Source organism: Podarcis pityusensis (assembly GCF_964106645.2).
Source record: "Podarcis pityusensis genome assembly, chromosome: 8".
NCBI lineage: Eukaryota > Metazoa > Chordata > Lepidosauria > Squamata > Lacertidae > Podarcis > Podarcis pityusensis.
In genome coordinates this window covers 17,218,172-17,241,216 of record NC_138033.1, presented here as the reverse complement: position 1 = coordinate 17,241,216, position 23,045 = coordinate 17,218,172, and the positions used below count along the sequence as shown (strand labels likewise).

At 48.5% G+C, this 23,045-nt stretch overlaps 1 protein-coding gene across 1 annotated transcript; it reads right to left on the bottom strand.

The window, feature by feature from the left end:
- Positions 1-815: 815 nt before the first annotated feature.
- On the bottom strand, positions 816-22,905 carry HAUS5 (HAUS augmin like complex subunit 5). The gene is made up of 19 exons (XM_081018850.1): positions 22,685-22,905; positions 19,747-19,809; positions 18,837-18,869; positions 17,452-17,476; positions 17,048-17,180; positions 16,663-16,822; positions 16,250-16,325; positions 14,818-14,897; positions 13,956-14,016; positions 13,685-13,812; positions 12,872-12,950; positions 11,286-11,431; positions 10,805-10,967; positions 9,828-9,908; positions 6,674-6,819; positions 5,619-5,733; positions 4,326-4,464; positions 2,832-2,964; positions 816-1,272 (listed from the first exon to the last, which is right to left on the bottom strand). The coding sequence occupies exons 1-19, from the start codon at positions 22,789-22,791 to the stop codon at positions 1,128-1,130; spliced, it is 2,013 nt and encodes a 670-aa protein (XP_080874976.1). The 5' UTR covers positions 22,792-22,905; the 3' UTR covers positions 816-1,127.
- Positions 22,906-23,045: the final 140 nt, after the last annotated feature.

The following is a 23,045-nucleotide window of genomic DNA, read 5'->3' as shown; positions in this document are numbered from 1 at the left end:
CCAGAGCCATCTTTGATGACATAAATTACCGTATTTTTTGCTCTATAAGACTCACTTTTTCCCTCCTAAAAAGTAAGGGGAAATGTGTGTGCGTCTTATGGAGCGAATGCAGGCTGCGCAGCTATCCCAGAAGCCAGAACAGCAAGAGGGATTGCTGCTTTCACTGCGCAGCGATCCCTCTTCCTGTTCTGGCTTCTGAGATTCAGAATATTTTTTTTCTTGTTTTCCTCCTCCAAAAACTAAGTGCGTCTTGTGGTCTGGTGCTGTTTATAAAGGAATCAAGAGACTACTGGTAGGTTAAGCAACACAAACCCTTTTCAGTGCCAAACCATGCTGCCTTTAAAAAGGCAGCCAATTTGCTTTGCAGATGTTCCAAGGTGGTTTCCCTTTTTGCTGTGAGATGGTAGAACTTCTGTTTTCTGAATGTCCACCTGGCCTGTGGAGCACCACAAACCTTAGCCTTACTTCAGGTGGGGGTGGACCAGTGGCCCACAAGTTGTTTCTAGACAACAACTCCCACTATCCCTGCCTGGGGCTGACGGGAGTCTGAGTCCCAACATCTGCAAGGCCACAGACCCCCTATCCCCAGCCTTAGATGAAACCCTGCTTTCTTGGGGAGGAGCAACAAACCAATGAAGGATCCTGCCAGGTGTACAAGTGAGGAACTGCTGCCAAAATCGCAGGGCAGCAGCACGTATTGCAGAAGTTAGAAATGGCTGAGCCAGGCCACAGAAGGATGAGAGCAAGTACCACCCCTGACTGAGATTTCATGGCATTTTGATTCAGTCCAAATAACTGGAAAATATGAAGGCGCGTTTTGATGCAGTAAGATTTATTCCAAAGAATTAGAAAATACGAAGGCACATTATACTTATCAAATCGTAACTTGCAGCAAGAAAGGATGCTGGTGTGTGTGTGTGTGTGTGTGTGTGAGAGAGAGAGAGAGAGAGAGAGAGAGAGAGAGAGACAGACAGCCAGCTCTTAGGTTCCTCCCCATAGCAACCTGACCTATGCCGTGCCCCTTCAGTAATGAGTGCAGCTAGGCTTAGATACCTATATTCCAGCAAGTGGCATGTGTGTGTGTGCCCCATTTTGACACAAATGCCCAGCACTCTCCCACCCTGGTCTCAGACCCAGCTCTGCTGCTGGTGTTGCTGCTGCTGCTTCTGTTGCAGGGCTCTGGAAGCCAGGGTCCAGCGCTCCAGCCACTGCTGCAGGGTGAAGCCAAGGCGGCGCTCAGTGGGGAGTACAAACTGCGCGGGTTGCTCCCACCTGGAAGAGGGAAAACAGAGAGGGTGTTTCAGAGTGGCAGCTGGGCTAGTTTTTTGAAGGACTCCCCCCACCTCATCCCCCTCCAAAAACCTCCCCAAGAATCTCAGAGCTGATGGGTCCTGTGTACCAATTTCTTTCTCTTTTTTAAGGGTGAAGGCAGAAATCCCTGTCAACTAGGGCTCCTCCAGACTGTGGGGTTTATTTTGCAGGTGCATCCCACAACATGCCATTGCATTGGGGTGGATACTGGACCATCCACACATTATTCCATATATAGTGGTACCTCGGGTTACAGACGCTTCAGGTTACAGACTCCGCTAACCCAGAAATAGTACCTTGGGTTAAGAACTTTGCTTCAGGATGAGAACAGAAATCGCACGGCGGCAGCGGGAGGCCCCGTTAGCTCAAGTGGTGCTTCAGGTTAAGAACAGTTTCAGGTTAAGAACGGACCTCCAGAACGAATTAAGTTCTTAACCTGAGGTACCACTGTATATATATATATATTTCTGTTTTACAATTTAAAGCACTCATTTTTACATCCTTAAAATATTAATGACTTCCCTTGTTTTTCCATGGTTCATTTTACATATCCTAAATCCCTGCACATTTTACAAAAGCTATACCATTTTACAAAAGCTATACTATTCAGTATTCCATTATTACATCCATCTAAACATATTCAATAAACGTTTTCCAATCTTCTCTAAACGTATGTTCTTGTTCTCTTATTCTATATGTTAAGTCTGCAAGCTGCGAATATTCTGTCAACTTGAGTTGCCATTCTTCTTTGGTTGGGGCCTCGCTCGTTTTCTTTGCATCTCCAGCACTTTATACATCTTAGCAAGCCTACTTGGAGTTAAATACCATCTGTAAATCATTGTCAAGTAGTTCTCCTTCAAAGAATAACATGCTGTGAACTTCAAATCACTTTTCCAGAGTTTTTACCAGAGGTTAAATTCTATATTGTGTCCTATATCTATTGCCCAGTAAGGTAAAGGGACCCCTGACCATTAGGTCCAGTTGTGACCGACTCTGGGGTTGTGGTGCTCATCTCGCTTTATTGGCCAAGGGAGCCGGTGTACAGCTTCCGGGTCATGTGGCCAGCATTACTAAGCCGCTTCTGGCAAACCAGAGCAGCGCACGGAAACATACCTTCCTGCTGAAGCGGTACCTATTTATCTACTTGCACTTTGACGTACTTTCGAACCGCTAGGTTGGCAGGAGCAGGGACCAAGCAATGGGAGCTCACTCTGTCACAGGGATTCGACCCGCTGACCTTCTAATCAGCAAGTCCTAGGCTCTGTGGTTTAACCCACAGCGCCACCATGTCCCTATTGCCCACTGCCCACACATTATTCCTCACGGATGATGGGGCCCATGTTTGAGTAAGGCTGCCCTAATCCAAAGGTAGATGCCATGTTGAGTCCACCAACTCCCATCAGCCCCAAGCAGCATGGGCAACAGCCAGGGATGATGGGAGTTGTGGTCCCAACTGCATCCGGAAGGGACTAGGCTCAGGAATATATCCCACAATGGCTTGCCAACCTCCCTCTACTTACCAGGCGTCCACAACAGCCTGTACCTCCTGCCAACGCTCAATACGACACCGGCACTGATCCGTCATGCGCTGGATCCGGGGCAGCAGCTCACGGACCTGCTCCTCATCGTGGCTCTGCACCTCCCGCACGAGAGCTTGGGGGGGGGAGGGAGATTTGGGAAGAACTCGCTGAGTATCAAGCAGCAACTATGTACGGAGGTTTTTTACCTCCCTCAACTTGTGGGTCGCCTCGGGGTTAGTCCACATCATACGCAAAAACGGAAACAAAATTGCATTTTTGAAGTAGTATGGTAGTAGCAACTCCCTGCTTGCAGCAATGAAGCCTAACACAGAATGGAAGGAAGTGTATTCCTGGAGTTAGCATAAGACAGAGGTTTTCAACCTTTTTGAGTCCATGGCTCCCTTGACCAGCCACATTCTTTCTGCAGCTTCTCTGTGGGGAAACATGCTCTGAGCCTCAGAAGTCCAGCTATGTCACCCCTTGTCTGCAGAGCCTGTAGCCCCTCACCTCTTTTTGAAACCCCTCCCTTGTGGAGTGTTCCCTCTGCCTCCCCTCTCCTCTCCTTGAGAGTCCTCCGGGCAGCTACTGAAGTAGCCCCTGTTGCTTGCAGCACCTTGGTGTGCCACGGCACGCTGGTTGAAAACCACTGGCATATAAGGTATTTTCCAGTGTTTCTGAGAAAGAACATTGCTGGGTATTGGTTGAGCCACTGGTGGAGGGCCACAGGTGAGGAAACTAGGCCTATTCCAGTGTTTTGGCTTGGCAGGAACTCCGATAATGCCTCTTGCTTGAATGGAGAATACAGTGGTACCTCGGGTTACATACGCTTCAGGTTACAGCCTCTGCTAATCCAGAAATATTACCTCAGGTTAAGAACTTTGCTTCAGGATGAGACCAGAAATCGTGCTCTGGCGGTGCGGCGGCAGCAGGAGGCCCCATTAGCTAAAGTGGTGCTTCAGGTTAAGAACAGTTTCAGGTTAAGAACGGACCTCCGGAACAAATTAAGTACTTAACCTGAGGTACCACTGTACAGAGGGAGCGAGTGTGTGTGTGTGTGTGTGTGTGTGTGTGTGTGTGTAGAAACCAGCCTATTGTACAAAGGATAACATTTTAATGTATTTTTCATCTTTGTTGGAAGCTGCCCAGAATGGCTGGGGAAACCCAGCCAGATGGGCGGGGTACAAATAAATTTTTATTATTATTATTACCTGTTGCTCCGCCCACTTGTGCTTCTGGCCCCACCCACAACTGGCACATGGCCTTCAAAAGCTTGCCTAGAAAGGAATGTGGCCCTCTGGCTGTAGGGAAAAAAACCACATACACCCTTGCCTGGTTTTGCACTGACTTGGCAGGGGCTCTTTCAGGAAGTGGACATTCCCAGCCCTAACTGAAGATGCTGGTGACTGAAGCTGGGACCTTTACATGGGAAGCAGATGCTTCACCCACAAGCCACGGCTCCCTTCTCCAAGAGGTGCCACGCTAAGGCCGACTCACCCTGCGCATCTGGCTCCGGGGAGTTATCCAGCTGGCGCTGCAGGCTTCCCAGTGCCCTCTGCTTTGAGCCAAGTTGGGCACGCAGGAGAATGAGCATCTTCTTCAGCTCTGTGGTGTGCACGAGCAGCTCCTCCGGGGCCTGGAGTAAGAGAGGAATGATGGAGCACAGGGCACAGTAGACATCAACACAAGATGCTGGAGAGCAAAACAGGAAGGCCTCCCATTTTAGAAAAAGTTATCTAGGGCGGATTTTAGACCACTGGTAAAGGTTCGGAGTTAAGGGTACCGAGTCATTTTGACAAGCAGCAGCCCTATTAAAAATAAAGCTCCATGTTTAATTTCCAGCTATTTCACCCAAGAAACAGACGTTTTGTTTGATGTGGCAATGAACTGCATTTTGTTCTCTTGATACGGGTGATGGATATGGCTGGGCGATATATTGCCCAAAACCAGTTTGAAGTCAAAACCGGTATGATATCAGTTTCACAATTTTTGACCTGGCAATATATTGCAAACCATGATGTGATTTTTGCATAACGCACACACAATGTGGGGAGAAACTGTGAAGCCGGACAATGCCTCTACATTAATTCAGACATTGTGGCATATCGTGATGTTTAGCAGGTGATCTGTCACGATGTTGAAAACCAGTTATCACCCAGCCCTAGAGACAGACTAATCCAACAAAATCCTGTCCTGTTCTATAAACTAGGGCATACCTAAAGGTGCATACAGAATACAAATGCACACTTCACGGAACTGGAGTCGCCCAGAGCTCTCTGCTTTCACAGACAGGCCATGGCAATTGTGTCGGCTTCTGCATAATATGCAAAGCCGCTAGAACACATTTTTTCTTGCTAGAAAAGGAACCTGCAAAAAAGGCTGTGTGGGATCCCAGGAACATGGGGAAGCCACCTTGCACCAGGCCAGGCTATTTGTCCATGAAGCCCAGTATGACTCCTGGCATTGCTCCCACCGCCTGTTTCCTGATCCTTTTAACACAGAGATGGCTAACCTGAGGCCCTCCAGACACTACTGGACTACAGCTCCCACCATCCCTGACCTCTGGGCCATGGTGGCTGGGGATGATGGGAGTAGCAGTCTAGCAAAAGCTGGAGTGTCACAGGTGAGTGCCTGCTGTCCTGCTATAAACAAAAAGGTGAACTCAGGACTTCCTGCATGGGCTCTACCACTGGGCTATTGGGGGAGTTATTTCAAGTGATCCAACCCAGTTAGCTTCCTCCCCACACCCCACCTAGATATAAACCAAGCCCGCAGCAGAGAGGCACTCACCTTGTAGAGAGGGAAGGCAACTCCCTGGCACACATTGAGGAAGGGCTGGTACACGGCTGGCGCTGTTCGGCTCAGGCGGTGGATAGAAAGCTCATGGGCGGGGATTCGCTGAGACCTGGAATATTTTTGGGTGAGTGTGTGTGTCAGAAAGAAGGGCTCACAATTTCCTCTCCACCCCTTGTCTTCAAATCAAAGATGGAGGATGCATTCTGATCCCAACGCACACACATTTGTGTGCTTGCTTGAGGTACGAACATGGGCCCAGTCCGCGCTATACATTTAAAGCAGTATCATACCACTTTGAATCCTTTACGGCTTCCCCCAAAGAATCCTGGGAAATGTAAAGGCCAGCAAGAGTTGTTAGGAGAGCCCTCTGCCCCGCACAGAGCTACGATACCCAGAGTTCCCCGATTGTTAAACCACTCTGGGAATTGTACCTCTGGCAGGGGAATAAGGGACTCCCAAGAAACTATTGGCACCCTTCACAGTTCCTAGGATTCTCTGGAGGAAGGCATGGCAATTTAAAGTGGCATGATACTGCTTCAAATGTGTAGTGCAGATGGGGCCATGCGATACACACAGCTCTAAGCACCGTCAGGCTTAAAATATAAATTAACCACCCTCCAGATTATGCATCAGAGAAGGACAAGACTCGGAACCCACATCAATCTCATTTGAATACACTTTAACTATTTGTACTTGTTTCAAGTACATTATTCCGGCTTTGATCATCGCAGGAGGAGCCAGGACCAATTAACCATCCGCCTCCAACCAGCAAAAGTCTTTAGCAGCCTTGCCCACCCTGCTGTCTCAACTCTAGCATGGCCCATGGTCAGTTGCAGTTCAACGGCATCTGGGGAACACCAGGATCAGGGAGGCCTACTCTTACTTGCAGCCAGTTCTCCAGCCTCAACGATTACAGGAGACACGGCCAAGTGTGACTTTGCTCTTTTAAAAAAATTAGAAGTAGGTATCTTGCTGCCCAATGTGGGGGTCTCCTGTTTCTAGAGCCCACAGCGTTGCTCATCCATGGGGAGGGGAGCAGGAGGACTCACGCAGGGAGATCGCGGCGCAGCAGGCAAGGCAGAGCGATGGTCCCAAACTGTCGAACCTCGCGGTCCACCCTATCCTCCAGTTGCTCTGCTGCTCCCTTCACCAATTGCTCTTGAGGCAGCAGTTTCTTTTCTATGAAGTCTTGGATCTGATGGAGAGACATAAAAGAAAAACCAGCATGGTCACAAAGCTGCCACGTAACCACAGTACCTCTGCTCCCAGGTGGAGAACACGGAATCCCAGGTCTCCTCGCTGCACTTTTTATAAGATTTATTTTGAAAGTTTCTAGTCCTCAACGTTACAGAGCCCCACTTGGGTCAGGAACAACTCTAGCGGCAGTATTTCTGGAGGAGGTTGGAGGATGGATGGCAGCTAACGGATTGAGGTTGAATCCTGACAAGACAGAAGTACTGTTTTTGGGGAGACAGGGGGCGAGCAGGTGTGGAAGACTCCCTGGTCCTGAATGGGGTAACTGTGCCCCTGAAGGACCAGCTGCACAGCCTGAAAGTCATTTTGGACTCACAGCTGTCCATGGAGGCGCAGGTCAATTCTATGTCCAGGGCAGCTGTCTACCAGCTCCATCAGGTAATCAGGCTGAGACTGTCTCGCCAGAGTGGTGCATGTTCTGGTTATCTCCCACTTGGACTACTGCAACGTTTGAAGGTGACCCGGAAACTACAACTAATTCAGAATGCGGCAGCTAGACTGGTGACTGGGAATGGCCACCAAGACCATATAACAATGGTCCTGAAAGACCTACATTGGCTCCCAGTACGTTTCCGATCACAATTGAAAGTGTTGGTGCTGGGGGGCCACCAGGTGGCGCATTGGAAGATGGCCAACAATAACATCTCTCCGATCCACACGAGGTAATTAAGAGGCTGCTATGGGAAGTATGCAGCCTTCCCACCCCCCCCAAGGAGATGGGGGGGACTGCCTTGCCAGCGGTGTCCCATAATGCACCCCCGGATTCGAAAGAAGAGGGTGCCCGGTCACTTGGCACAAGCCCTCGGTGAAGTCTGCTCTTCCTGACGCTGTCTCCAATCAGCACCCTGGTTCGCTTTAGCTCGGAAATATAATTGGAAACATATAATTGGAAAGAAGCTAAAGCACATACATCAAGCGAAGTTCGGGAGATAAGACTGCTGATTAATGGATCTCTGTGACCGGAGCGACGGACGGGACAAATAAATCAAGTGATGAATCACCATTAAGAGACTGGTATGTTTGGAGTGAAATGGAAGGGGGGGTGAAGGAAAAAAACTTTTCTTTTCTTTGCCTTATGTGAGTATTAATAACCCTCCACCCCAGAAAGAAGATCGTTGCATTTTATTAATCATAAGCAGGAATTCAAGAACTGTGTGGAGTGAATTATTGATCAAAGAGAGGATTGGTAAACATTGGAGAACATAGGAAAGTTTTTATGATGTAGTTTTAAATGGCGTCTCGCTAAGACAGGCTTGTCTAAGAAAGACGGGGGGCAGAGGACCAGGATCATCGGAATGTGAATGATGATTGGAATGTGATCTAAACCTGGCAGAGCCCTTTGTGATATACTTGGCAAGCCTGGGAGAATTAAAGGACAGACCGAGGATAAATTCTTTACGGAAGTGTGGAATGGCGTCTGTCCCTATGTGATATGATTTTTGGGAGAGTCTAAAACCCACACAGAGGATGTTTGTTTCCAACCCGCTCGTGAAGATTATCAGAGATCGCAAAGAAAGGAATATATGATAACAACAAGAAAATGAAGAAAGTAATAAAGAGACTATCTGGACAGAACTGGATAGAATTGTCTAATTAAAGCAGCAATATAAGTGATGCTTGGACCCCCCGTTCGGAGCTTGAAGTATGGGTACCCCCAACAAAATTTAAAAATCTGGCTGTATAATTTGGAACTAATGTGATTTGGAAATAATGTGATTTGATTGGCCTGTTAATAAAAATTATTTTTTTAAAAAGAAAGTGTTGGTGCTGACCTTGAAAGCCCTAAACAGCCTCGGTCCAGTATACCTGAAGGAGCATCTCCACCCCATCATTCAGCCTGGATACTGAGGTCCAGCTCCGAGGGCCTTCTGGTGGTTCCCTCACTGTGAGCAGTGAGGTTACAGGGAACCAGGCAGAGGGCTTTCTTGCTAGTGGCGCCCGCCCTGTGGAATGCCTTCCCATCATATATCAGGGAAATAAACAACTATCTGACTTTTAGAAGACATCTGAAGGCAGCCCTGTTTAGGGAAGTTTTTAATATCTAATGTTTTACAATTTTTTATGTGCTGTAAGCCGCCCAGAGTAGCTGGGGAAACGTAGCCAGGTGGGTGGAGTATAAATAATAAAATTATTATTATTATTAAATGCCACGATCCTTGCTGCTAAGAAGCCATGCTCCATCCTCTATCAATGGTCACCCGGCAGCAGTCGTTACATCAGGCTGCAGGAGGAGGGAATAGGTGGGGTGTAGGGCCACTCTGTCAGTGCAGCTGAGAGAACAGCAACTTTTGGTGCCTCTTCCCCGAGCTCTTGTATCCTAGCTGGCCATTAGAAGACCAGCATTCAACTAAGAACTTGCATTGCTGTTGGCAGATTTCTTCCTCCCTCCAAATTCATCTTCCTCTTATGCCATGCCTTTTCCTAGTGCTCGTCGGTTAAACAGGCCAGGAAACAGCTAATGGGAAAGACCCACCTCTGCCCGAGATCCTGGAGAACCGTAGGTGCCAGTCAGACGAGATAATCCTGGGCTGGGTGGGCAAATAGACCAACCTGGCATAAGGCAGATTCTTAGGTCCAGCATATGAATTTTGTAGCATGACCAGTCTGGCTTTAAGCAGATGGTGCATTAGGTATGGGGAAACCTAGCGACTAGATGACCCTTTCAGTCTACAATTCTAAGATAATTTAACGGAGGGCACCAGGTCGGGCTACAAATCCCATTAGCCTTGACCAATGGGGATGTTGCAAGGGGCTGATGGGAGCTGGTAGTCCACACTCGTCCTCTCAGAATCTGCTGCTGCCCCTTAGCCTGACCCCAACATCTAGCATGCCCTCCTTTTTACATAGCCAGACTTCATCTCCCAACTTCTAAGCAACAGATTCTGGCACATTGCCACCCCGGGCCATAAATATATTTGTGTGGAGGTGAAAGGGAGCCTCAGATCTTGCCTCTGCCTGGTCCTTGCGAAGCTGTGATTTAAGATACGACGTTCCCTTGATGAGCGCCCGGATGTGCTGCTGTTTCTCATTCTGTAGGAAGGAGGCAGAGAAGGGAGATTAAGGAGCTACTTTTCAAAAGACTGCACAAGGCACCCCCTTCCCCCAAAGCCTCTCCTAATGGCAGAGGCACACACGCACACACGCACACACACGGCCACATTCACATCATCCAGTAAAAGCAGTATGGCACCACTTCAGTCACAGCTTCCCCCAAAGCATTCTGGAAGCTGAAGTTTGTTAAGGGTGCTGGGAGTTGTCAGGAGACCCCCGCAGAGCTAAAATTCCCAGAGTGGTTTAAACAAACCATTCCACTTCAGAGGGGAATCTGAAAAGGGAAAGAGGGGGCTTTTAACAACCTCCACCAATACAGCACCTGCCAGATGTTGCCAGAGGCCCCACCAGCCAATCAACATGGCCTGTGGCCAGGGATGATGGGTATTGTAGTCCATTATATTTATGCGGGGGGACAGGGGGCGGAAGTTGACATCCTTCTGTATAATCAGCCCTGTTTAGGGAAGCTTTTAATGTTTGATGCATTACTGTATTTTAATATTTTGCTGAAAGCCACCCAGAGTGGCTGGGGAAGCCCAGCCAGATGGGCGGGGGTATAAATAATAAATTATTATTATTCATTCACATCCTGCTTACATGCCAAAATGGCTTCTAATCAGTATTGTCTCAAGGCTTTTGACCCTACGCCTCAGATTCTCTGGATCTATTGCTCGGATAGCTCAGTTGGTAGAGAATGCCGGCTGTTCATCTCAGGGTCGTGGGTTCAAGCCCCACGTTGGGCAAGAGATTCCTGCATGGCGGGGGGTGGGACTAGATGACCCTGGAGGTCCCCTTCCAACTCCACACACCTATGATCCCGAGACCCACACAACTCTTTCCCCCTCGAATATTTATCCTCCCTTCCACACACTCACCACCAGGTGGCGGAAGTCCAGGATGCTCTGGCGTTTAGCTTGCACAGCCTGCAGTTCCTCGTGCCGGGTCCTCACTGCCTCTTCCAGCTCCCGGCAGCCCTGCAGAAGTCCGTCTCTGTATCCCCTCAACCGCATGGCCCGAAGCTCCAGCTCAAACGCAGCTCTGGGATGGGAGGCATGAAAAAAAGGGGGAAGAGAATCCCTGACACGTGTCTGTTCACACAGTGCACTTATTTTATTTATGGGTGTTTCCCCGTTTGCTTCCACTGCCCTTATTTTTATTCAACACCCCCCAATTGCACCCAAGACTACTACTGCCCCCCTGGGTCGTTCCAGCATACTGCCCCCTCCCCAGGGGCTGGTATCGCCCACTTTGGGAAACACTGGCTTAGAGTTTTGTTTTTAAAAGTGAGATGCACGGCTCCATTGCTGCTCATGGTCTCCCCTGAAGGAACCGCAACTGCAAGATCCGTCTTCTCACCTGGCCAGGATAGAGCGCTCCGAGTCATCAGACAGCAGGCTATGCATCTCCTGGACGACAGCTTCCAGCCGAGCCAAGAGGCTCCTCTCCTGGGCGTTTAAAGGGATCTGCTCCACACAAAGCATCTCGCACTTGCTCCAGCCCTCCTGGAGAGGAATTGAAATTGAAATACTTTATTGTCACATGTACAACTTGTATACAGTGAGATTACACGAGCACCCCCCACTCAGCTCTCTTAGTCTTAATTCCCCTTACTGACGCACACCCACCAAACCCGAAAGTCAGTTGCCCTGTTGTTATCTTTTCATTCAGCAGCCTCACAGCCCACGGATAGAAGCTGTTCTTTACCCTGTTGATGCGACTAAGCATGCTTCTATATCTTCTGCCCAAGGGCAGGAGATCAAGAAAGTGCTGGCCAGGGTGTGAATCATCCCTGAGGATTTTCCTCACTCTCCTGAGGCAACCTTCTTCCGCTATTTCCTCCACCGGATTCACGGGACAGCCCATAATATCTTGTGCTGTATTCACCACCCTCTGTAGGCACTTCCTATCAGTTGATGTCAAACCAGGAAGAAGGAAAGCAAAGACTATGAGCTCCCCCTTTTCTTTGGCACCCAACCCCTATGGAAAATGACAGTGCTGACAAAGCTGGGGAAGGTTTGGCTCAGTGGCAGAGCATCTGCTTCGTACACAGGAAGTCCCAGGTTCAATCCCTGACATCTCCAGGCAAGGCAGGGAAAAGCCCCTGTCTGGAAGCCTGGAGAGCTGCTGCCGATCGAGTGCAGTCAGAACTGAACTCGAGGGACCAAAGTCTGACTCAGTAGAAGGCAGCTAATAAATAATAATAATAATTTATTTATATGCCACCCACCTACCTGGATTGCCCCAACCACTCTGGGCGGCTTCCAACAAATTAAAACACAGTAAGACATCACACATTAAAAACTGCCCTATACAGGGTTGTCTTTCAGATGTCTTCTTAAAGTCAGAGAGTTGTTTATTTCCTTGACATCTGATGGGAGGGCGTTCCACAGGGTGGGTGCCACTACCGAGAAGGCCCTCTGCCTGGTTCCCTCTAACATCATTTCTCATAGTGAGGGAAGCACCAGAAGGCCCTCGGAGCTAGACCTCAGCGTCCAAGCTGAACAATGTGGGTGGAGACGCTCCTTCAGGTATACAGGGCCAAGGCCATTTAGGGCTTTAAAAGTCAGGACCGGCTCTTTGAATAATGCTCAGAAACATAGCTTCCAATGTCCTTATCACCAGATCCGCCTTAAATCCTGCTGCCCAAAATAATTTGGAGAGATCAATTATACACTTCCAAGGAAACAAGTTTTCAGATAACCGGTGTCTTTAGTTAGCTCTCTCAGAATTCACACAACAGTGAATATAGCAGCACAAGCACTTTCAAGCAGTGAAGAACTGAATGTATGAACTGGCCGAAGTAAAAGCTGCATTGGAAATGGCACTCATTCAGAAACTCAGACAAGGTAGGTGTTTGACAGCCCTATTCATGAGAGATAAAATAGACCATGTGTGAACCATAGCTATACATTCAGCCACAAGGGAGCGCCAAGGGCCGTCACCTGGATGAGGGTCCGGACAGAGGGCAGGTCATTCATTGGCTCCGAGACATCCTCCAGGTGGGCATTATCATAGCGAAACCTGAGCATGGGGCAGAAAGGAGAGAACTGTAGACCCCGAAGTGCCTCATGAGATACCGAGGGGAAGACTCTGACTTTGAGCGATTGCTGGACATTGTGCGTTTCCCTCCACCCCCACCACTTCCCCCGAGCCTTGATGGGCTTACTGGTGCCAAAGAACAGCGATGCTTCTGTAAAAAATAGCTGGTTCGGGGCCAGCCAGGTTAAGTTCCCCACAGTTCTGCTCCACAGAGAGACATTGCGGGTAATTGAAACGGGAGCCAGTGAAGAACCTCAGACCTTCTCCCCAGTCCATGCCTCCTCTCCCTAGGTCACAACCTTCCCTGGCCGTGCCTCATTGCTATTATTATTTAGTAATTAATTAAATTTGCATACTGCCCTATACGCCCCAGGTCTCAGGGCAGTTCATGAAATAAACATCACAATATAAAAAAGCAGAAAATACATAATGAAAACAAAAACAAAGACAACCCAATAATCCCGCCTTCCACGGCACTGGCTGTCAATCTGTGGCTGTCTGATTAAAGAGGAACATTTCTGCCTGGCACCTAAATGAAGGCACCAGGTGAGCCTCCCTGGGGAGAGCATTCTACCAATGGAGAGCCACTGCAGAAAAGTCCCGTTCTCCTGTTGCCACCCTCCGGACCTCTCCAGAGGCTGCCCGGGGGTGCTGGGTGGTGTCATTAGCCCAGGAGACCCAACGTCGCCACCCCTCTCCCCCAGGACAGGACCTACTTGAGGGCTTCCACATCCCTAGGAATGTTGATGCTGGTGGTAAGCTCCTGCAGCTGCTGTGTGTTCTGCAGGGCAAGGTGCTCCAGGGCTGAAAGGATGTGGGCTGGAGGGTGGGAGCCAGCTACTTTCTGTGGGGAGACAGGGAAAGGTAGTGAGGATGACCTCAGAGAGGGAGAGAGAGAGAGGAGACTGCTCACAGGCAGTCATAGAGCAGGCTGTCCAAGCACAGCAACAGGCTTCCTTGTCGCTGCTCTGCAACGTGTGGTCCTACCTCCACAACGCTCAGCCAGTGCTGGTAGGAAGGGTTCAGCTGCTCCTCATTCATCCCGCTGCTGAGAGACACCAAAGGAAAAAAAGAGAGAGTGTTAGAAATTCAAGGGCAGGCATAGGGAACCTGTGGCCCTCCATATGTGGCTGAACTACAACTCCCATCAGCCCCAGCATGAATAATCCAGCATCTCTGGAGGGCCGCAGGTTCCCCCAAACCGGCTCAGGGAGGCAGGGAGAAAAGGACAAGTAAGAATGACCAGGATGCTTTTCAAAGGGGAAGGATACCAAAAGGGAACGGGCACTCCCAAACGGTTTGAAGACCTAAGGTGTTTGGAAAGGACAAACTGTGTGGGTGTAGAATTGGGGAGAGGGTCTTTAGCTGCAAGGGCTTTATAAAGGGAACACCATGGCACTGGACCAAGCCTGGAAGCAGATGGGGAACCAGTGCAGGAATTTCATGGGGGGAATAAAATTATGAACTGCTTTCCTTCTAGAAGATCCCAGGCTCAGCCCATCACATCTCATAGAATCATACGAGACAGAGGTAACCTTAAATGTCATGTAGTCCAACATCTGGCAGAAGCAGGCAAAGTCCCACTAAAGCAAACCCCCCCCCCCATCTAAAAAATTGGAGGATTAGCACTGCAGCAGAGACCTCAGAGTCCCAGTTCGGTTAGCCAGCGCTATGTTGGGCCGTCCAAAGAGACTGTGACTCATTTTCTAGATACCCAATGTGAAATCCGGAAGCTGGGCACTCATGGAGCAAGGGAGAGGTCTACAATGCAAGGCTAATGGGAGAAAAGTATACAAAACATGGGACAAATGTAAGGGAAGTGGGAAAGGGGTGGAAGATAGGCTCTTACGGAAAATGCCCTGATACGCTGCGCTCAAAGAGGGTCTTCAGGAAGTGGAAGCGCAGCTGGCAGGCCTCCTGGACATCTCGCTGGAGAGAAACAAGGGACAGACCTCAGCTAAGGTTTTCTCCCCCCAAATACACCTACCTCCAGTCTGTTAAAAAATGCAGTTAACAGGTTAATTCTCCATGAGTCAGCAGAGACGATGACTCATTCCCCACAATGCACTGGCAGGCTAACTCTTTTATCTGTGCTATGGGGCAGATTTGGGAGAAACTTTGCGTATAAAAACTCAGGTTACAGCATGCTGTGTGTGTTCTGGTGGTGGGGACTGCAGGACTTGTTGAAGGTTATATAATGAAACTGTGGGTTTGAGTGAATATTTTTTGAAGAGATCATCTGAGGAAGAAGTTGGAAAATTGGCAGACTTCAGAGAACTCGTTAAGTTGAAGGACTCTGCAAGCAACTGAACCAAGGACTTGAATGCGGGCTTTAACGCAAGCATGGACTTTGAAGGAAACAGCCCTCTCTGGGCTCAGAGAGAGGAGATAACTTGTAACATCTATAAATAGTGTATGTATGTGAAGTGCATGTTGGTGTTGGCCTAGTAAAATGACAACTCTGCTAACTGCCTGTTTTCTGCAGTGAGTTTAACCGCTTGACTGAGCTTCCACAGTGCATACACCCAAAACAGCCCTCCAAATCTACTAAATTACGTGCCCCGAAAACTGTGTCTGGTCTCATACCGCAGAACCTTGGCACGTGCTAGAACTCGTGCACAAACACTAGAGCCAATGCTAGAATATTGGAAGATTCAGAACAGAAATAACATCTTCACACATAGTTAAAACTATGGAACTCATTCCCACAAGATGCAATGAGGGCCACCAACTCGTGTGGCTTTAACAGAGAATTAGACAAATTCCTGGAGAAGGAAAACACTGGCTCCAAACCCTGATGGCTACTTTCACTGTCAGAAGCAACACGTTTCTGAAGACAAGATGCTGGAAACCACAGGAGGGAAGAGTGCTGTTGGGTTCAGGTCCTGTTTGCAGACTTCCCATAGGCATCCGGTTGGCCGCTGTGAGAACAGGATGACTTTGGGGGCAGTCACTGCCTCTCAGCCTAGCCTACCTCGCAGGGTCGTTGTGGGGATTAAATGAGGGAGAGAACCATGTATGCCGCCTTGAGCTCCTTGGAGAGGGAAAAAAGTTGGGATATAAGCACCAGAAATTAAAAGATTATGATTTCAGAATCAAGGTTTCGGCCAATAAATAACCAGACATTGGTACGTACACTTTGACCAGAAAGAGCTGTCCTTAAGCCAGTACTACAAAGTAAATAAGTACTTGGAAATCCCGATTTCCCTGATCTCAAGTAAATATACCTTTGCAAGAAGCTACTCTGCCCTCTTCCCTGCAAGCAAGCCACCAGTCCTCACCAAAACCTCCGGCTCCATGCTGGGGAATCCAGGCTCCGTGGCTTTCTTGCTGAACACCACCGCTATCCTGGCCTTCCTACAGAGAACAAATGAGAATGGAGAGAACCCCTTCCAGCGCCTGGGCAGACCTCTCAAACATTCCCTGCATGCCCATTGTGGGCAAAGCAACTAGTGCACATACAAAGCGACTGTTCATCCGCCACCCGGACAAGGGAGAGGTGTCATCAGAGTTCCATCCAGGCAAAAGCAATCAAGGAGGGGGCAAAGCCGGGGCAGGTGAGGGGTGTGGCCTGGAGAGGGGGCATGGCCTCACAAGAGTTCCAAGGGCAGGGAGGGCCACATTTGGCTCTTGGTTCCCTATTCTGGACGAATGTGCCCTGCCTATCCAAGAGACTGGAAATAGGGGAGTGTACCTCTCCATCTCTTGCAGCTGCTCCAGACGGCCTCCGACTTTTGCCGCTCTTGCTTGCAGTTGCTGACGCTCTGCTGTGACCCGGGCAGAGTACGCCTTGAGCAGCAAGCTGCGGCGCTTGGCATCCCGGATCTCCTCCTGCGCCGTCTCCAGGGCGACCTCTGAGACCAGATGAGAGCAAGGGTGCATCACAAATTGGGCCGTGTGGGTACTCCCACGCAACTTTGGGATCTCTGCACAAGTGCTAGAATAACAACAAAGATCCCCTGTGTTGGATTGTCACAAGTGCTAGAATAGGCATTAGTTTTGGCCTCTTTTTAATTTTTTTAAACAACAACTCCAGGTTCTAGTCCTTATGACCGTTGAGCCAACGTCTTCCCACTCACCATCCGCCACAAGCTCATGTTGTGCTGATTCAATCTGCAAGTCCAGCTGCTGCAGCTCCCCCCGCAGGCGGGTGATGTCTTGGACCAGCTGCTTACGGCGTTCCTTCTCCGATTCTGAACTGCTGGGCTTACCCTGGGGAGAAAAACACCAGCCCTGCCAGGGTGGAACTCTGCCGTGGCACATTTAAGCTCACTCACACCTCATTTGCCCAAAATACTCATAGACATAAGGCAACCCTCCTCCCTGCCCCACTATCCCACAAACGTAGGGTGTGAATGTGGCCTCTGCCTCCAAGTTCCCCCCCTCCACATCCTAAAGGCAGCCCTTCCCCACAGATTACAAAGACCAAGCCACACGGAGAAACAGCAACACCCAAATCCCTCCCGGTATATTGATCTCTCACCTCAGTCTCCTCCATCTGCCGATACCTACATGAAAGGTTCGGGTTAAGAAAACCAACAATTTCCCATTTTTCTTTACAGTAGTTGCTACAACAACTACGTCCAGAAGTCATAAGAAGCCAACAAGCACAGAACCCAGTTTTCTCTGCTGCAGGTGTGCTCCCACTTCCATCCCTTGAGGTAAATAGCCATTTTTTAAAAGACGTCTGGAAGCTTCTGATTCTGATGAATAATCACAATTCAGTGGTTACATCAACATCCTAAGCTGTGGTTGATCTTAACAATGGTGTGTTGAAAATGCCAGCTTTGTAAACCATGGTTTGATGTCTTTCAAACAAATTGTATGTTAAGATCAACCATAGTTTGCTGGGTCTGGATGAGATGCCAAGCTGCGATTCATGAAACACCAAAGCCCTTTTCATGGATGTGGCAAGGCAGCAGAAGGGGAGAGCGTGAGAGCTCAGCAAGAGGCTAGGCTTGTTTATAACACAGTAAACCATGGTGCAGTTGTAAGCAATGTGTTTTGACAGAAGTCAGAAAACAGGAAAAAGTTCATCATTTGGAGTAATACTGATGAAGAAGGCAGTGGCACAAAGGTTGTTCTACAGAAAGGTTGTTCTACAGCCCTCTAGAGTAGGGCTGCCTCTTTTTTGGGGGAGTGGGGAAGAGTGCCTCTGCTGCTGTTCTTTTAACCACAGCCAGGCATACAAATTAAGCAGGTAATACATCCCTGGCATGAAAGAAATAGTGGGCAAAGCTTCACCTGCTGAATTTTTGGATGTCAGGCTACTGAAGGTATAGGCAGAAGGCAAAAAAACCCCAACACTTAAAAATGCAAAGGTTTGGGAAAGTATAAAAGTCCTATCCTGGTGCCAAAATGACAACAAACACAGGCAGAAGTCTGCCTAGTCTCCCTCATAGGATTGTTGTGGTGGGATAAGAAGGGAGTGGCGGAAAGAACTGTGCATCCACTTGGAGGAACGGCAGATTATAAAAAGGAAATACACTGCAGAAATCCAACCGGTGCTGCTTCCTCCTGCATGGAGAAGCAGATAAAGGGGAGGAACACAGAAAGTTGCCTTACACCAAGTCAGCCCACAGGGCTATCTAGCTCAGAATTGTCTACTCTGACTGGCAGCAGCTCTCCAGGGTTTCTGGCAGGGTCCTCTCCCAGCCCGACCTGGAGATGCCAGGAATTGAACCTGGGACTTTCTGCATGCAAAGCAGATGCTCTACCACTGAGCTACAGCACAACGGCAAAGGAACTTGCCCACTGCTGAACTTTGCTTGCCACACCACTGTTGCAAAGGGTGAAAAAAAGAGGAGGGATAACTCTTAGCAGAAGAAGGCGTGGAACGCTGGAGGAAAATGCCCACAAAAAGGATACCATAGCAAATTGCCCCGGATCTTCTTTACGGTCCTACAGTATCGACAAAGAGAAAAATTAAGTCAATGAAGTGCATTGTATCCCCCACTACTTGATCTCTGTGCCAAAAAATACTGTCACCCCAATTTCAAAGTGGAACATATGCAGAGGAAGGTGACCAAGGGTCTGGAAACCAAACCTTATGAGGAATGATTGAAGGAATTGAGTATGTTTAGCATGTAAAGAGGAGACTGAGAGGAGATATGATAGCCATCTTCAATATCTTAAGGGCTGTCACATGGAAGATGGAGCAAGCTTGCTTTCTCTTGCTCTGGAGGGTAGGACTTGCGCCACTGGCTTCAGGTTACAAGAAGGGAGATTCTGACTAAACATCAGGAATAATTTTCTGACAGCAAGAGCTGTTTGACAGTGGAACAGACTCCCTTGGGAGGTTGTGGACTCTCCTTCCTTGGAGGTTTCTAAGCAGAGGCTGGATGGCCATATGTCATGGGTACTTTAGCTGAGATTCCTGCATTGCAGGGGGTTGGACTAGATGACCCTCAGTGTCCCTTCCAACTCCATAATTCTAAGTATCTCAGCCTAGCACTAAAGGCATGAGAACAGAGCCAATAATAAAAGCTGGCTGCTTCAGCCCATCTGCTTCCCAAGACGTCCCATGAACGCAAACAGGATCCCAGGAGTAGCAAAATTCCTCTGGCCAAAGAACTGCTGAATGTGGACAGCTTCACCTGAGAGACGGGGAGCCTGTGGCCCTCCAAGTTGTGTGCTGGACTCCAATTCCCACTGGCCGAAGCCAGCATGAAATCCAGCCAATATCTACCCGCTCCCCACTGTGAGGAAAACAAAAAGCCAAATCCTAACCCACCAGCCTCTCAGTGCTTCTCCTGAACACAACCATCTAGCTTCTTACCTTTGGTGGCGAACATGCTGGATGACGAATTTCCAGATCTCAGCACACTGACCTGAGCACATCCTAGAGAGTAGGGGAAAGGAGGGAAAGCATTTATATCCCACTCATAAGCCATAAAGGCTTCCAGAGCGACTAACATACAATCTGTTACATGCAACCAGCATGTAACTCCACTGCTGCCCATATGCTTCTGGGCAAAGTTCTAGGCTCTTGGATTAATTTACAAAGCCTTTAATAACTTGGGACCAGAATCCCTTAAGGTCTACTCAATTCGTTATATCGCTGCCTGGCCGAGGAGGTCTTTGCGGGAAGCGCTGTTAGCAATCCCCCATGGCTTAGACCCACCTGCACGTTCAGAATTGTGGGCCCATTTCAGTAGGCCTCTCTCCCCTCCCCCTGAACGTCCAGTGCTTGGCAAGGACTACCGTATTTTTTGCACCATAACACTCACTTTTTTCCTCCTAGAAAGTAAGGGGAAATGTCTGTGCGTGTTATGGAGGGAAATGCCTACGGGTGGCGGGGGGGTCTGCTGCAGTCGTGAGCAGAGGATCCATGGTTCCCCTTCCTTCCCTCCTCTGTGCCTCACTTTGAAACAGCAAAGCGGGAGAAGAGCCGCTGAGTGGGGCGGAGAGAGGGACAGAGAGCCTGCTTCTTTATGGCAGATGAAATTAATGGACTATATGGAACTGGCGGAAATGACTGGTAGAATCTGTGACCAGGGAGAAGAGTCGGTGGAGGAAGATTGGAAGAAATTCAAAGACTATCTTCAGAAACATTGCAAAATTAAAGAATGTTAGAGTGATGTTGGACTGAATATAAGCGGTTTCCAGCTGTACAGGTTAAAGTTAATGATAGATTAAGATTAAAGATTAGGTTTAAAGATGTTTAAGGAAATGGAAATTTGACAATTAAGAGGTAAAATTTCAATGTTATACCACATTAAGATCAAAGATTAGGTTTAAAGAAGTTGAAGTTATATATTATATTTAAAATTAAAGATTGGGATTAAAAAAGTGGAAAAGAAATTGCTGGACAAACAATTTGGATTGGAATACAAAAGAGGGAGGTATGAGGAAGTCCAGAAAATAAGTAAATTCAAAAATGGAAATGGAAAAGAGATATTGTTTTTAATTGTTATGTTCTTTTTTATTGCTGATTCTTGCTCTTTGTGGTTTTTTTTAATTTTCTTTCTGGGATTTGTATTGTGTATTTGTGTATCTTTTTTATGTTTTTTTTTTGTTTTTGTTTGGTGTTTAATATTTGATTGAAACTTTAATAAAAATTTAAAAAAAAAAAGAGAGAGCCTGCTTCTTTAAAGGAGCAAAGCAGGAGAGGAGCCTTCTCCCCTTATACCCCTCTTCTTCATTATTAGCAGCATCCTTCTCCACACACCCCACGCGTGCTCCTTGTCCCTTGAGTGCTTTTCCTTCCCTCCCTACTTAAAACGTGGTTACAAAGCACGGATCCACATCGATCCTCAGGATTTCTGCACTGGGTCACCCCAAATTCACCATCAGATCACATAGCATGTCCATGGCTACATCTTGCACCAAAAAAATCACGCACCCACTGTTGCCTAGAGCCGCAGTGGTGCAAAAATGTGGTTACAAAGCATGGATCCACATGGATCCTCAGGATTTTTGCATTGGGCTACTCCAAACTCACTGTCAGATCACATGTCTGTGGCCACAGCATGAACCACAAAAATCATACATCCACTTTTTCGTTTAGAATATTTTTTCCCCCTTGTTTTCCTCCTCTAAAAACTACGTGTGTGTTATGGTCGGGTGCATGTTATAGAGCGAAAAATACGGTATTTTTGTTTGAGCAGGCATTTTATGTAAGGTTTCAGATTCTGATGGACAATTTTTATCTCTGCTGTACACAACTGGGTTAAACAGGGGGAAATGTGGAATTAATCTGCTTAGAAGAGACTTGAATTCTAAGACAGACATTGTTGGAAGAAAACATTACAGGTGCAGCCTTCTAACACCCATCAGGCCCAAGCGTTGCAGCCAGAGCCCCATTAGGACGGGTAGAATGGAAAATAGGGAGACCCACAGCAGGCAGAAGCAGAGTCAGTGATAGATGGACTCAGCCGATTCTAGTTACAGGCAGGTAGCCGTGTTGGTCTGCCATAGTCGAAACAAAACAAAATAAATAAAATAAAATAAATTCCTTCCAGTAGCACCTTAGAGACCAACTAAGTTAGCTATTGACACAAAAGCTCGTACCAATAACTAACTTAGTTGATCTCTAAAGGTGCTACTGGAAGGAATTTTTTTGTTTTATTTTGTTTCAGTCGATTCTAGTTTTCTCCCCATCCTCCTCCCTGCTGGCCGAGAGCAGACTTAAGCCAACGAAGCTCCTGTAAATCTAAGAGGAGAGCCCTGGTGGATCAGTCCAATGGCCCACCTAGCATAACATCCTGTTATCACAGTGGCCAACCAGATGCCTGTGGGAAACCAGAGAGCAAGGCATGGTGTAGTGGTTAGAGTACTGGACCAAGACCTTTGAGACCCGGGTTCAAATCCCCACCGAATCTGGCTTTGGGCCAGACACTGCCTCTCAGCCTAACCTACCTCACAGGGTCGTTGTGGAGATTAAATGAGGCAGGGTGGGGGGAGAACTGCGTATGCCACCTTGAGCTTGGAGGAAAAGCTCAGTCGGTGGAGCATAAGACTCTCAATCTCAGGGTTCGAGCAAAAGAAAAGTGTCCCTTCAAATTCTACATGCAATAAAATAAACCTGCAAGCAAGACCTGCAAGCAACAGCCCCCTGCCCGCCAGATTCCCAGCAACTGAGTCACCAGAGGCGTAAGGCCCTGAACTCTGCACATGCTCAGAGGTACTCGCTTTGCGGGAGTTTTTGAAATATACTCCAGGGAGCCGCCTGGCGGGCGCGGCTCTGAGGCAGGAGAGGGCCGAATGTCACCCACCGGCGGGCCGCACTCTCGGAGGGGATTCTGTCCGGCGGGAGCTGCATCTCCTCGGCCGCCCAGCGCCGGAGCTCCTGCGCCAGCGACGCCCCGCTGCCCCATTCCATCCCGACCACGGCCGCGGCTCGACGAAACTTCTCCCGCAGCCGAAGCTGCTGCTTCTTCTTTCCCGCTGCCTGCGCGGAACTTCAACTCCAGCGCCTTCCCTCCCGGGCTCCACCCACCTTCGCGTGGCACCCCGGGAGATGTAGTCCCGTGTCGCAAGAACTGCTGGGACGTGTAGCCGGAGAGGGGGGGGGAGCGCGAAAAAGAGAGACTCCGCTTTCGCACAGGCTGCTGGGATTTGTAGTTTCGGGTTGGC

What these genes read in the sequence shown, in the direction of transcription:
- HAUS5 (XM_081018850.1), bottom strand. Translation starts at nt 22,791, where the DNA reads ATGGAATGGGGCAGCGGGGCGTCGCTGGCGCAGGAGCTCCGGCGCTGG. An exon ending in CAGCATGTTCGCCACCAAAG is followed by an intron (nt 18,870 to 19,746) that starts GTAAGAAGCTAG and finishes TCGATACTGTAG; the next exon opens with GACCGTAAAGAAGATCCGGG. An exon ending in CAGGCTGTTGTGGACGCCTG is followed by an intron (nt 1,273 to 2,831) that starts GTAAGTAGAGGG and finishes TCCCTCTTCCAG; the next exon opens with GTGGGAGCAACCCGCGCAGT.